Source organism: Bombina bombina, chromosome 6 (assembly GCF_027579735.1).
Source record: "Bombina bombina isolate aBomBom1 chromosome 6, aBomBom1.pri, whole genome shotgun sequence".
Classification (NCBI taxonomy): Eukaryota; Metazoa; Chordata; class Amphibia; order Anura; family Bombinatoridae; genus Bombina; species Bombina bombina.
In genome coordinates this window covers 328,841,591-328,856,025 of record NC_069504.1, presented here as the reverse complement: position 1 = coordinate 328,856,025, position 14,435 = coordinate 328,841,591, and the positions used below count along the sequence as shown (strand labels likewise).

At 41.3% G+C, this 14,435-nt stretch overlaps 1 protein-coding gene across 1 annotated transcript in view; it reads left to right on the top strand.

Moving 5' to 3' along the window:
* The window catches only part of CFAP54 (cilia and flagella associated protein 54), a 901,430-nt gene that overhangs the window by 187,080 nt on the left and 699,915 nt on the right, over positions 1–14,435 (top strand). The window contains exon 16 of the mRNA XM_053719246.1: positions 11,869–11,942. Within this exon, the coding sequence (XP_053575221.1) occupies positions 11,869–11,942 (74 nt within the window). The remainder of the gene's footprint in view (positions 1–11,868; positions 11,943–14,435) is intronic.

Genomic DNA, 14,435 nt, shown 5'->3' with positions numbered 1-14,435 from the left:
TCAGCGAAAGCGCGACTGCTCTGTTTTAGATACTGAAGAGCATGAGGACGCTAATGATAATGGTTCTGACACGCCCTTACACCAGTCTGAAGGGGCCAGGGAGGTTTTGTCTGAGGGAGAAATTTCAGATTCAGGAAAAATTTCTCAACAAGCTGAAACTGATGTTATTACATTCAAATTTAAATTGGAACATCTCCGCACTTTGCTTAAGGAGGTGTTATCTACTCTGGATGATTGTGACAATTTGGTGATTCCAGAGAAACTATGTAAGATGGACAAGTTCCTAGAGGTTCCGGAGCCCCCCGAAGCTTTTCCTATACCCAAGCGGGTGGCGGACATTGTAAATAAAGAATGGGAAAGGCCCGGCATACCTTTTGTCCCTCCCCCTATTTTTAAGAAATTATTTCCTATGGTCGACCCCAGGAAGGACTTATGGCAGACAGTCCCCAAGGTCGAGGGGGCGGTTTCTACTCTAAACAAACGCACTACTATCCCTATAGAAGATAGTTGTGCTTTCAAAGATCCTATGGATAAAAAATTAGAGGGTTTGCTTAAAAAGATGTTTGTTCAGCAAGGTTACCTTTTACAACCAATTTCATGCATTGTTCCTGTCGCTACAGCAGCGTGTTTCTGGTTCGAAGAACTAGAAAAGTCGCTCGATAAAGAATCTTCTTATGAGGAGGTTATGGGCAGAGTTCACGCACTTAAATTGGCTAACTCTTTTACCTTAGACGCCACTTTGCAATTAGCTAGATTAGCGGCGAAAAATTCAGGTTTTGCTATTGTGGCGCGTAGAGCGCTTTGGCTAAAGTCTTGGTCAGTGGATGTGTCCTCCAAGAACAAATTACTTAACATCCCTTTCAAGGGGAAGACGCTGTTTGGCCCTGACTTGAAAGAGATTATTTCAGACATCACTGGGGGAAAGGGCCACGCCCTTCCTCAGGATAGGTCTTTTAAGGCTAAAAATAAACCAAATTTTCGTCCCTTTCGCAGAAACGGACCAGCCTCAAATTCTACAACCTCTAAGCAAGAGGGTAATACTTCTCAAACCAAGCCAGCCTGGAGACCGATGCAAGGCTGGAACAAAGGTAAGCAGGCCAAGAAGCCTGCTACCGCTACTAAGACAGCATGAGATGTTGGCCCCCGATCCGGGACCGGATCTGGTGGGGGGCAGACTCTCTCTCTTCGCTCAGGCTTGGGCAAGAGATGTTCAGGATCCTTGGGCGCTAGAAATAGTTTCTCAAGGTTATCTTCTGGAATTCAAGGAACTACCCCCAAGGGGAAGGTTCCACAGGTCTCAATTGTCTTCAGACCAAATAAAAAGACAGGCATTCTTACATTGTGTAGAAGACCTGTTAAAAATGGGAGTGATTCATCCTGTTCCATTAGGAGAACAAGGGATGGGGTTTTACTCCAATCTGTTCATAGTTCCCAAAAAAGAGGGAACATTCAGACCGATTTTGGATCTCAAGATCCTAAACAAATTTCTCAGGGTTCCATCGTTCAAAATGGAAACCATTCGGACAATTCTTCCTACCATCCAGGAAGGTCAATTCATGACCACGGTGGATTTAAAGGATGCGTATCTACATATTCCTATCCACAAGGAACATCATCGGTTCCTAAGGTTCGCCTTTCTGGACAAGCATTACCAGTTTGTGGCACTTCCATTCGGATTAGCCACTGCTCCAAGAATTTTCACAAAGGTACTAGGGTCCCTTCTAGCGGTGCTAAGGCCAAGGGGCATTGCAGTAGTACCTTACTTGGACGACATACTGATTCAAGCGTCGTCTCTGTCACAATCAAAGGCTCATACGGACATTGTCCTAGCCTTTCTCAGATCTCACGGGTGGAAAGTGAACGTAGAAAAAAGTTCTCTATTCCCGTCAACAAGAGTTCCCTTCTTGGGAACAATAATAGATTCCTTAGAAATGAAGATTTTTCTGACAGAGGCCAGAAAATCAAAACTTCTAAGCTCTTGTCAAGTACTTCATTCTGTTCTTCTTCCTTCCATAGCGCAGTGCATGGAAGTAATAGGTTTGATGGTTGCGGCAATGGACATAGTTCCGTTTGCGCGAATTCATCTAAGACCATTACAACTGTGCATGCTCAGACAGTGGAATGGGGATTATACAGACTTGTCTCCGACGATCCAAGTAGATCAGAGGACCAGAGATTCACTCCGTTGGTGGCTGACCCTGGACAACCTGTCACAGGGAATGAGCTTCCGCAGACCAGAGTGGGTCATTGTCACGACCGACGCCAGTCTGGTGGGCTGGGGCGCGGTCTGGGAACCCCTGAAAGCTCAGGGTCTATGGTCTCGGGAAGAATCTATTCTCCCGATAAACATTCTGGAACTGAGAGCGATATTCAATGCTCTCAAGGCTTGGCCTCAACTAGCAAAGGCCAAATTCATAAGGTTTCAATCAGACAACATGACGACTGTTGCATATATCAACCATCAGGGGGGAACAAGGAGTTCCCTGGCGATGGAAGAAGTGACCAAAATAATTCAATGGGCGGAGAATCACTCCTGCCACTTGTCTGCAATCCACATCCCAGGAGTGGAAAATTGGGAAGCGGATTTTCTGAGTCGTCAGACATTTCATCCGGGGGAGTGGGAACTCCATCCGGAAATCTTTGCCCAAATAACTCAATTATGGGGCATTCCAGACATGGATCTGATGGCGTCTCGTCAGAACTTCAAGGTTCCTTGCTACGGGTCCAGATCCAGGGATCCCAAGGCGACTCTAGTAGATGCACTAGTAGCGCCCTGGACCTTCAACCTAGCTTATGTATTCCCACCGTTTCCTCTCATTCCCAGGCTGGTAGCCAGGATCAATCAGGAGAGGGCTTTGGTGATCTTGATAGCTCCTGCGTGGCCACGCAGGACTTGGTATGCAGACCTGGTGAATATGTCATCGGCTCCACCATGGAAGCTACCTTTGAGACAGGACCTTCTTGTTCAAGGTCCGTTCGAACATCCAAATCTGGCCTCACTCCAACTGACTGCTTGGAGATTGAACGCTTGATTTTATCAAAGCGTGGGTTCTCAGATTCTGTCATTGATACTCTTGTTCAGGCTAGAAAGCCTGTAACTAGAAAAATTTACCATAAAATTTGGAAAAAATATATCTGTTGGTGCGAATCTAAAGGATTCCCATGGAATAAGATTAAAATTCCTAAGATTCTCTCCTTTCTACAAGAGGGTTTGGAGAAAGGATTATCTGCAAGTTCCTTGAAGGGACAGATTTCTGCTTTATCTGTTTTACTTCACAAAAAGCTGGCGGCTGTGCCAGATGTTCAAGCCTTTGTTCAGGCTCTGGTTAGAATCAAGCCTGTTTACAAACCTTTGACTCCTCCTTGGAGTCTCAATTTAGTTCTTTCAGTTCTTCAAGGGGTTCCGTTTGAACCCTTACATTCCGTAGATATTAAGTTATTATCTTGGAAAGTTTTGTTTTTGGTTGCAATTTCTTCTGCTAGAAGAGTTTCAGAGTTATCTGCTCTGCAGTGTTCTCATCCTTATCTGGTGTTCCATGCAGATAAGGTGGTTTTGCGTACTAAACCTGGTTTTCTTCCGAAAGTTGTTTCTAACAAAAATATTAACCAGGAGATAGTTGTGCCTTCTTTGTGTCCGAATCCAGTTTCAAAGAAGGAACGTTTGTTACACAATTTGGATGTCGTTCGTGCTCTAAAATTCTATTTAGAGGCTACAAAGGATTTCAGACAAACATCTTCTTTGTTTGTTGTTTATTCTGGTAAAAGGAGAGGTCAAAAAGCAACTTCTACCTCTCTCTCTTTTTGGCTTAAAAGCATCATCCGATTGGCTTATGAGACTGCCGGACGGCAGCCTCCTGAAAGAATCACAGCTCACTCCACTAGGGCTGTGGCTTCCACATGGGCCTTCAAGAACGAGGCTTCTGTTGATCAGATATGTAAGGCAGCGACTTGGTCTTCACTGCACACTTTTACCAAATTTTACAAATTTGATACTTTTGCTTCTTCGGAGGCTATTTTTGGGAGAAAGGTTTTGCAAGCCGTGGTGCCTTCCATCTAGGTGACCTGATTTGCTCCCTCCCATCATCCGTGTCCTAAAGCTTTGGTATTGGTTCCCACAAGTAAGGATGACGCCATGGACCGGACACACCTATGTTGGAGAAAACAGAATTTATGCTTACCTGATAAATTACTTTCTCCAGCGGTGTGTCCGGTCCACGGCCCGCCCTGGTTTTTTAATCAGGTCTGATGAATTATTTTCTCTAACTACAGTCACCACGGTATCATATGATTTCTCCTATGCATATTCCTCCTTTACGTCGGTCGAATGACTGGGGAAGGCGGAGCCTAGGAGGGATCATGTGACCAGCTTTGCTGGGCTCTTTGCCATTTCCTGTTGGGGAAGAGAATATCCCACAAGTAAGGATGACGCCGTGGACCGGACACACCGTTGGAGAAAGTAATTTATCAGGTAAGCATAAATTCTGTTTTTTATTATAAAATCAGATAATTTACAATGTAGATGATGATTTTGTGTTTTTGGGATGTACAGATTTCAAGCTTCAGAGGTATTTATATCTAAAGGAAATTTTACCTTGAAAGCTGTTTATCTAACTATGCAAAGTTTTTTGAATGTGAAGTGTAATTTCTTTCATACCATGAGTTTTTGATCATCAACTCCATAGAATGACAGTTTTCACAACACAAAGTTCTATTCTCAAGGTATACATTAAGCAAGTAAAATAGCTTAAAATAATTGTAGTTCATTAAATATATAATTTGTGTCTTGATGTGTAGCAGTAATTAACGTTTGACCATCCAGTTTGGTCATTATTTGAGTATTACTTAAAATCTTTTCATTTATTAATATTTTCTAATTACCCTTAATTGTTTCAGGGCTAAAATGTAACCATTAGAATTTTGAAAAAAAAGAGAATGAGTGTCTTAAATGTTAGTCAGAATAACATTTCTTATTGATGCTGTCATAATCTTTGGATGTATCACAGCAACATAAAATCACCATTACAATGATGTTTCCCACGCTAATTGCTGTGGTCATAGAGAAAATCATAAACCCATTATAATATGTCAGCCAAATGTTGAGGCACATGGTGTCAGAGCCAAAGAACAGAAAAAAGTCACCACTGTGAAGCATACACCAGTATAAAGGGACATGTTTGATCAGAATCTGTTATGAAAATCCAGATACAAATACTATATTGATTAATCCAATTTGATATAAGCATTTGCATAATTTTATTGTTGATGTTCATCTACTATCACTGATAATAACATTTTATTACTCCATAATGGTCCTGTAGAGGATAAATTCATCAGCTGAATTCTAAAAATATAATGGTACAATTAGAATATAGTTTGTATGAATATATGTTTAAGGTTTTCTTAGGATACATGTTTTGTATTGTGTCCACTTTTATTTTGCATTCTATTTTATTTTAAAATTCATACTAATTTTTAAATATCTATGAACTGTAATTTGGTTTTGCCTTTCATCAGTCTTAATTTATATGACTGAAAAGATTAATTATATTCTCTGATACATAATAGTTAGCTGTTTATAAACCCTTACTTTGTACAGATTTTAAGGATGTCAATGATCCAATGGCTCTTTCAAGCCTCTCTAGATCATCTTGGGCATAGTTTCAGTTTCCTTCATACGTCAATGTCCAGCCCTTCATTGATTCTTATGTAAGAAAAATGTGTACATTACTCATCGTCGTTCCTACTCATCTTAACTAAAGAAATGATTCATCATTGTGTCTCTGTGGAAGAGTGCCTATTTAGTCTTTTTTTTATTCAAACAGTCCTTACTGAGATATCAAACCCATTTTAATATAGGTAATGTTAAAAACAGACAATTTGGTTGGTCTAAACTTTAAATTCACACCTGGGGCGAGATTACATATGCGGCGCAGGCTTCAGCGTAACTGCTGAAACCCGTGTCACCCGTAATTTCCCCTTGCACATCGGGGAATCACATATACGGCGCCAGCAGTTCATAATTCACACCTGGGGCGAGATTACATATGCGCTGCAGGCTTCAGCGTAACTGCTGAAACCTGCGTCGTCCATAATTTCCCCTCGCACATCGGAGAATCACATATACGGCGCCAGCAGTTCATAATTCACACCTGGGGCGAGATTACATATGCGGCTCAGGCTTCAGCGTAACTTCTGAAACCCGCGTCGTCCGTAATTTTCCCTTGCACATCGGAGAATCACATATACGGCGCCAGCAGTTCATAATTCACAACGGGGGCGATATTACATATGCGGCGCAGGCTTCAGCATAACTGCTGAAACCCGTGTCGCCTGTAATTTCACCTCGCACATCTGGGAATCACATATACAGCGCCGGCAGTTCATAAAGTGCCGTAAGTCGGATAAACTAGCGATGTTAAGAAATGTGCCTAAATACAAATTTCTGGAGTCGCCAGTGACTTAAGGCACGTTACAAAAACTGCAGACGCTTAGGAAAATAAAAAAAAATGTTAAATCTCCCGTAAAAGTCTAACATGCCTCCCAAAAATGAACCCGACACATCAAAACCCCTATTTCTTTCCTAAGATATGTTGAGTCCACGGCTTCATAATTTACTGTTGGGAATATCACTCCTGGCCAGCCAGGAGGAGGCAAAGAGCACCACAAAATTATCACTCCCCTACCCACAAACCCCAGTCATTCTCTTTGCTTTCAGTGCAAGGAGGATGTGAAGTTTTGGTGTCAGAAGTTACGGAGAGAGGTAGGTAGGCACCTCAGCGGTATCGCCGGGGTGTAGAGGTGCATTAATCACATATACGTTAACCTCTGGTGTGAAAATTATTTTTTTGAGACACAGATTGAATAGCTAATCTTTTTCTTAAAGCTGTAGTACAATCTAAATATTTAAAGGTACAGTAATTTAAAAAAAAAAATTTTTTCCTTTTTGTAATTTCTGATTATATCATGGAGGATCCTGCTCCTATGGACAGGTGCCGTATTTGTTTGGATGCCCAAGTTGAACCACCCATGCCATTTTGTTCCTCTTGTATTGAGATGACTGTTACTCATAAAGATAGAGGACGTCAGAGTAATTGTCGTTTCTTTCCTAACTTCAAAGGAAAGTCTTCCCCCTCCTCTTCCAAGCAGGAACAGGCCAAGTCTTCTTGGAAGCCAAGTCAGTCTTGGCACAAGTGGAAGCAATCTAAGAAGCCCGCAGCTGACTCTAAATCGGCATGAAGGGTTTGCCCCCGATACGGGATCGGATCAAGTGGGGGGCAGACTTTCTCAGTTTTCTCAAGCATGGATACGAAATGTCCTGGATCCTTGGGCTGTGGACATAGTATCCCAGGGTTACAAATTAGAATTCAAGACTTTTCCTCCCAGGGGCAGGTTCCAGCTTTCAAGATTATCTGTAGACCAGATAAAGAGAGAGGCATTATTTAAATGTGTACGAGACCTTTCTGTCCTGGGAGTGATAGCTCCAGTTCCAGTACAGGAACAGGGCCTAGGTTTCTATTGCAATCTGTTCGTAGTTCCCAAGAAATAGGGAATTTCCACCCTATTTTAGACCTGAAGTGCCTGAACAAGTTTCTCAGAGTACTGCCCTTCAAGATGGAAACTATCCGTTCCATTCTTCCTCTGGTGCAAGAGGGTCAATTCATGACGACCATAGAACTAAAGGATGCGTACCTTCATGTTCCCATTCACAGGGCTCATCACAAATTTCTGGACAAACACTTCCAATTTGTGGCTCTTCCGGTTGGCCTTGCCACAGCTCCCAGAATTTTCTCAAAGGTTCTGGGGACTCTCTTGGCAGTGATTCGGTCCTGGGGAATTGTAGTGGCGCTTTACCTGGACGATCTTTTGGTTCTTTTCAACAAGCAAAATCTCACATGGAGATCTTGTTGTCTTCTTTGTTCCCAGGGATGGAAATTGAATCTGGACAAGAGCTCCCTTGTTCCAGCTACAAGGGTAGTTTTCTTGGGGACTTTAATACATTCCCTTTCAATGAAAAGTTTTCTGACTGAGGTCAGAAGAGCCAATATTCTTTCCTCCTGCCTCTCTCTACAGTCTACTGTTCAACCATCAGTGGCTCAATGTAAGGAGGTAATAGGTCTGATGGTGGCTTCCATGGACATCATTCCCTTTGCTCGTTTCCATTTGAGAGCTCTGCAGTTGTGTATGCTCAAACAATGGAACGAGGATCATGCGGATTTGTCCCAGAGGATAGATCTAGACTAGTCGACAAGAGACTCTCTTCTGTGGTGGCTTTCTCAGGAACATCTGTCTCGGGGCACATGCTTTCGGAGACCTTCCTGGGAGATTGTGACCACGGACGCCAGCCTGCGGGGCTGGGGAGCAGTCTGGGACTCGTTAAAGGCACAGGGCCTTTGGACTTGGGAGGAGTCTGCTCTCTCCATCAACATCTTGGAGTTGAGAGCGATTTGCAATGCTCTGATGGCTTGGCCTCAGTTGTCCTTAGCCGGTTTGTCAGGTTCCAGTCGGACAACATAACCTCAGTGGCTTACATCAACCACCAGGGAGGAACTCGGCGTTCCTTAGCCATGAGGGAGGTGGCTCGGATTATCCAGTGGGCGGAAGCTCACAATTGCTGTCTGTCTGCCATCCACATTCCAGGAGTGGATAACTTGGAAGCGGATTTCCTGAGCAGACAAACCTTTCATCCTGGGGAGTGAGAACTCCATCCGAAGGTGTTCTCCAGCTTAACCCTCAAATGGGGGTTGCCGGAATTGGATCTGATGGCGTCTCGGCAGAATGCCAAGCTTCCAAGGTACGTTTCAAGGTCAAGAGATCCACAGGCCGCTCTGATAGATGCTCTGGCGGTCCCTTGGGATTTCAGGCTAGCATACTGGTTTCCTCTGTTTGCTCTCCTTCTACGAGTTATTGCTCGTATCAAACAGGGGAGAGCATCTGTGATTCTAATAGCCCCTGCGGGGCCTCGCAGAATCTGGTATGCAGACCTAGTGGAGATGTCATCTCTCCCACCGTGGAAAATGCCTCTAAGGAAGGACAAGGTCCCTTCTTTCATCCAAATCTCATTTCCCTGAAGCTGACGGCTTAGAGATTGAACGCTTAGTTCTGTCTAAGTGTGGTTTTTCTGAGTTGGTCATTGAGACCATGATTCAGGCTCGCAAGCCTGTTACTAGAAAGATTTACCATAAGATGGCGTAAATATTTTTATTGGTGTGAATCTAAGGACTACTCTTGGAGTAAGGTCAGGATTCCTAGGATTTTGTCCTTTCTCCAGGAAGGTTTGGAGAAGGGTTTATCAGTCAGTACCCTGAAGGGTCAGATTTCTGCATGGCGGATGTGCCGGGTGTGCAATCTTTTTGTCAGGCCTTGGTCAGAATCAGGCCTGTGTTTAATCTGTTGCTCCTCCTTGGAGCCATAACCTTGTTCTTAAAGTTTTACAGCAGGCTCCATTTGAGCCATTGCATATTAATTATTAATATGATTAAGATATTAAGTTATTATCTTGGAAGGTTTTGTTTCTTATTGCTATCTCTTCTGTTCAGAGAGTATCAGAACTCTCAGCTTTGCAGTGTGATTCGCCTTATCTTATCTTTCATGCCGATAAGGCGGTTCTTCGTACTAAGTTAGGTTTCCTTCCCAAAGTTGTTTCGGATAGAAATATTAATCAGGAAATTGTTGTTCCTTCACTATGTCCTAATCCTTCCTCTCATAAGGAACGTCTGTTGCACAACTTGGATGTTGTGAAGGCTCTTAAATTCTATCTGCAGGTGACTAAGGATTTTCGCTGGTCTTCTGCCCTGTTTGTCTGTTTCTCTGGGAAACGTAGATGTCAGAAAGCTACTGCTTCTTCTCTTTCTCTCTGGTTGAAAAGTATAATTCGTTTGGCTTATGAGACTGCTGGACAGCAGCCTCCTGAGAGAATTACGGCTCATTCCACGAGAGCTGTTTCCTTTTCTTGGGCTTTCAAAAATGAAGCTTCTGTAAAACAGATTTGCAAGGCTGCAACTTGTTCTTCTCTACATACTTTTTCCAAATTTGATACTTTCTTCTTTTGGGAGAAAGGTTCTTCAAGCGGTGGTGCCTTCTGTTTAGGTTTGCCTGTCTTGTCCCTCCCTATTCATCTGTGTCCTCTAGCTTGGGTATTGATTCCCAACAGTAAATGATGAAGCCGTGGGTTTACCATATCTTAGGAAAGAGAACAACATTTATGCTTAACTGATACATTTCTTTCTTTCTGGATATGGTGAGTCCACGGCCCTGCTCTTTATTTCAAGACAGTTATTTTTGTTTAAACCTCAGGCACCTCTACACCTTGTGTTACTCCTTTTTTTTCCCAACAGGGATTTATTGGGCACTCTTAAAAGAGCCGATTGCCCTTTTAAGGGCAGTAAAAGAGCTGAATGCCCTTCTAAGGGCAATGCCCATACAAATGACCCTTTAGGGGCAATGGGTAGTTTAGGATTTTTTAGTGTTAGCTTTTTTTATTTTGGGGGGTTTGGTGGGTGGGGGGTTTTACTGTTAGAGGGGAGACTTAATATTTTTTAAGGTAAAAGAGCTGTTTAACTTTAGGGCAATGCCCTACAAAAGGCCCTTTTAAGGGCTATTGGTAGTTTAGTATTAGATTAGGGGGTGTTTTTATTTTGGGGAGGTTTTTTTATTTTCATAGCGATTAGGTTTAATTTTTTATTTTTGATAATTTGGTTTATTATTTTATGTAATGTTACACGTTTTTGTTACTTTAGGAGGTGTTAGTTTAGGGGGCTTAGTAATTGAATTAGTTATTTGCGTTGTGGGGGTTTGATGGATTAGGGGTTAATAGATTTATTAGGAATATTGTGTTGTGTGGTTTTGGCAGATTAGGGGTTAATAGTTTTATTAGGTTTATTGCGATGTGGGTTAATGGCAGATTAGGGGTTAATACATTTATTAGGTTTATTGCGATGTGGGTTAATATATTCGTTATTGCGGTGGGGGTTGGGGGTTGACAGGTAGATAGATATTGCACATGCGTTAGGTGTTAATATTTATAGGCAGTTACGGGAGTTACCATGCTCACATTTTCAGCGTAAGGCTTGCTGCACCTGCCTATGTGTGGCAATGTGAAAATGGAGTAAAATTTCTCAATTTTCGCTGCGTAAGTCCTTGCGCTGAATATGTGATACCGATTTGCGATGCGGTTCTATGTTAGCTTATAGTAATAAAAATTGCGGGCGACGGGGGAAATATACGCGCCACATTTATATACGGTATATGTGATACCAAAACCGCGTGAAAACCGTCATCGCCGGCTTTTGCGGGCGACGCCGCATATGTAATCTTGCCCCTGGTTATTTTCATATATAAGTTCTAAATGCACTTGTGCCTAAGGTTTACAAGCGTGTGTTGGAGAGCTGTAAAACTAAGTACCTATTTCGGTTATGAGGTTTACAATTTTTTGGTCATTAGCTTATCTTCACTAAGAACCCAAATACCTCCTTAAATCATATTGACTAAAGCAGTGTTTCTCAACTCCATTCCTCAGGACCCATTACAGGCCACATAGTCATATCTTAGCTAGAGCACAGGTGAAATAATCAGCTGATCAGTAACCATGGTTACTAACCTGCTCTCACCCTTCAGATGATGATTTCACCTGTGCTCTAGTTAAGATTTAATGACTATGTGGCCTGTTAAGGGTCCTGAGGACTGGAGTTGAGAAACACTGGACTAAACCACAAGTTGTAGTCAGTTAGGTTATTTACTGGATTATAAATGCCACAGATTTATATTGGTTAGTTCTATATTTGAGTCTTTTGGCTAAATAATTTGTTATTCCACAATAAACATATTGAGATAAGCACACTACATACCTCTTACTTACATTTTTTTTTCCAGATAAATCACTTCAAAAAGGAAATGTGGATTCATCTACTCAAATGCAAAATTCTAATAGGCATGCACTCTTAAAGGTAGGTAAATTACCTGCTATGAAATAGATCATTCTGAACATACAGATATACAGCATATTGTTGTTTATGCAACACTAAGAGGAAACCTGAAATATAATTTTGACCAAAAAGGGACAAACGAGCAAAAACAATCCTGACATTCTGTTAGTATAATACATAATGCAAAGGAAAGATTTAAAAGATGTATGGGTGACTACTTTAAAATATTTATCTATGCTAGGATCCAATGCATAGATGTATATATTATCAAATCAATTACCATCTATACAACATTTTCCACTTATTTTGAAATACAATTTTAAATACTTTTTGTTAGTGCTAACTTTTAAAATCTTACAGTCTTTGGTTCAATTATTTAGTAAGTAGAATATAATCACATCCTAAGGTTGTCAGTTTGCTTACATGAGCCTAATAGGATAATTGGGGACTTTATCACAGGAATATAAGAATGTAAATGAGACCCTAAACTAAATAAAAATAAAATCATTACCAATGTATTAATTTAATTATTTAAATATAGAGCAGCATTTCTATATATGTACCTATATCTATTGATTGATCAATTTATCTATCTTGCCTATCTATCTACTGTATATATGTGTGTAGAGGCTGTTATTTCTGCTAAAGGAGGCTATACTAAATATTGATGTAATATTTCTGTTGGGCTGCCCAAATGTATGCACCTGTCTAATTTCGTTTGGATGCATATTGCACATTTTCTGTTAATCCAATAAACCTCATTTCACTACTGAAATATTACTGTATCCTTCAGTTATTCGATAGATCAAAATGAAATTGTTGATCAAAACACCAAATTATTAAAAAAATGAAAATCATGTAAATTGTCAGGGGTGCCTAAACTTTTGCATACAACTGTGTGTGTATATATATATATATATATATATATATATATATATATATATATATATATATATATATATTTATTTATATATATATATATATTTATATTTAAAAACATACACACTCACCAGCCACTTTATTAGGTACACCTTTTTAATTGCTAATCAGCCAATCACATTGAATTGAATGCATTTAGGCATCTAGACATGGTGAAGATGACTTGCTGAAGTTCAAACCAAGCATCAGAATGGGGAAGAAAGGGGATTTTTAGTGACTTTGACATGGTTGTTGGGGCCAGACGGGCTGGTCTGAGTATTTAAAAAACTGCTGATCTACTGGGATTTTTACTCACAACCATCTTTAGGGTTTACAGAGAATGGTCAGAAAAAGAGAAAATATACAGTAAGCTGCAGTTGTGTGGACGAAAATGCCCTGTTGATGTCAGAGGAGAATGGGCAGACTGGTTCGAGATGAAAGAAAGGCAACGGTAACTCAAATAACCACTCGTTACAACCAAGGTATGCAGAATACCATCTTTGAATGCACAACACGTCGAACCTTGAAGCAGATGGGCTACAGCAGCAGAAGACCACACCAGTTGCCACTCCTGTCAGCTACAAACAGGAAACTGAGGCTACAATTCACACAGGCTCACCAAAATTAGACAATAGAAGATTGGAAAAAGGTTGCCTGGTCTGATGAGTCTCGATTTCAACTGCGACATTCAGATAGTAGGGTCAGAATTTGGCGTAAACAACATGAAAGCATGGATTCATCCTGCCTTATTTTAATGGTTCAGGCTGGTGGTGGTAGTGTAATTGTGTGGGGGATATTTTCTTGGAACACTTTGAGCCCCTTAGTACCAATTTAGCATTGTTTAAACCCCACAACCTACCTGAGTATTGTTGTTGACCATGTCCATCTCTTTATGACTACAGTGTACCCATCTTCTGATGGCTACTTCTAGCAGGATAATGCACCATGTCACAAAGCTCAAATCTTCTTAAACTGGTTTCTTGAACATGATAAAGAGTTCACTGTACTCCAATGGCCTACTTAGTAACAAGATCTCAATCGAATGGAGCACCTTTGGGATGTGGTGGAATGGGAGATTTGCATCATGGATGTGCAGCCAACAAATCTGCTGCAACTGCGTGATGCTATCATGTCAATATGGACCAAAATCTCTGAGGAATGTTTCCAACACCTTGTTGAATCTATGCCACAAAAAATTACGGCATTTCTGAAGGCAACAGGGGGTCCAACCCGGTACTAGCAAGGTGTACCTAATAAAGTGACCGGTAAGTGTATGTGTGTGTGTGTGTGTGTGTGTAATATATATATATATATATAACACATATAAAGTCTGGCACTCTTTTGCAAGCACACAGCTTGATTAATAGCAAAATGGAAGAATTAGTTACAGCATTTGACCAATGGTGATAGGCCCAGAACCGGTCTCTCCCTCCCTGGGTCCCTAACCTACAGCTACACACTGGTGGCATGGGTCCTTTGTAATTTCCCTAGACACATACAAAACACAGAAATGGACTTCACTTTTAAACCAGACTGGGTACACACCCACAACCCTGGGTGCGTACCAGCACTCAGACAGCTGCACTGCTTCAGGGA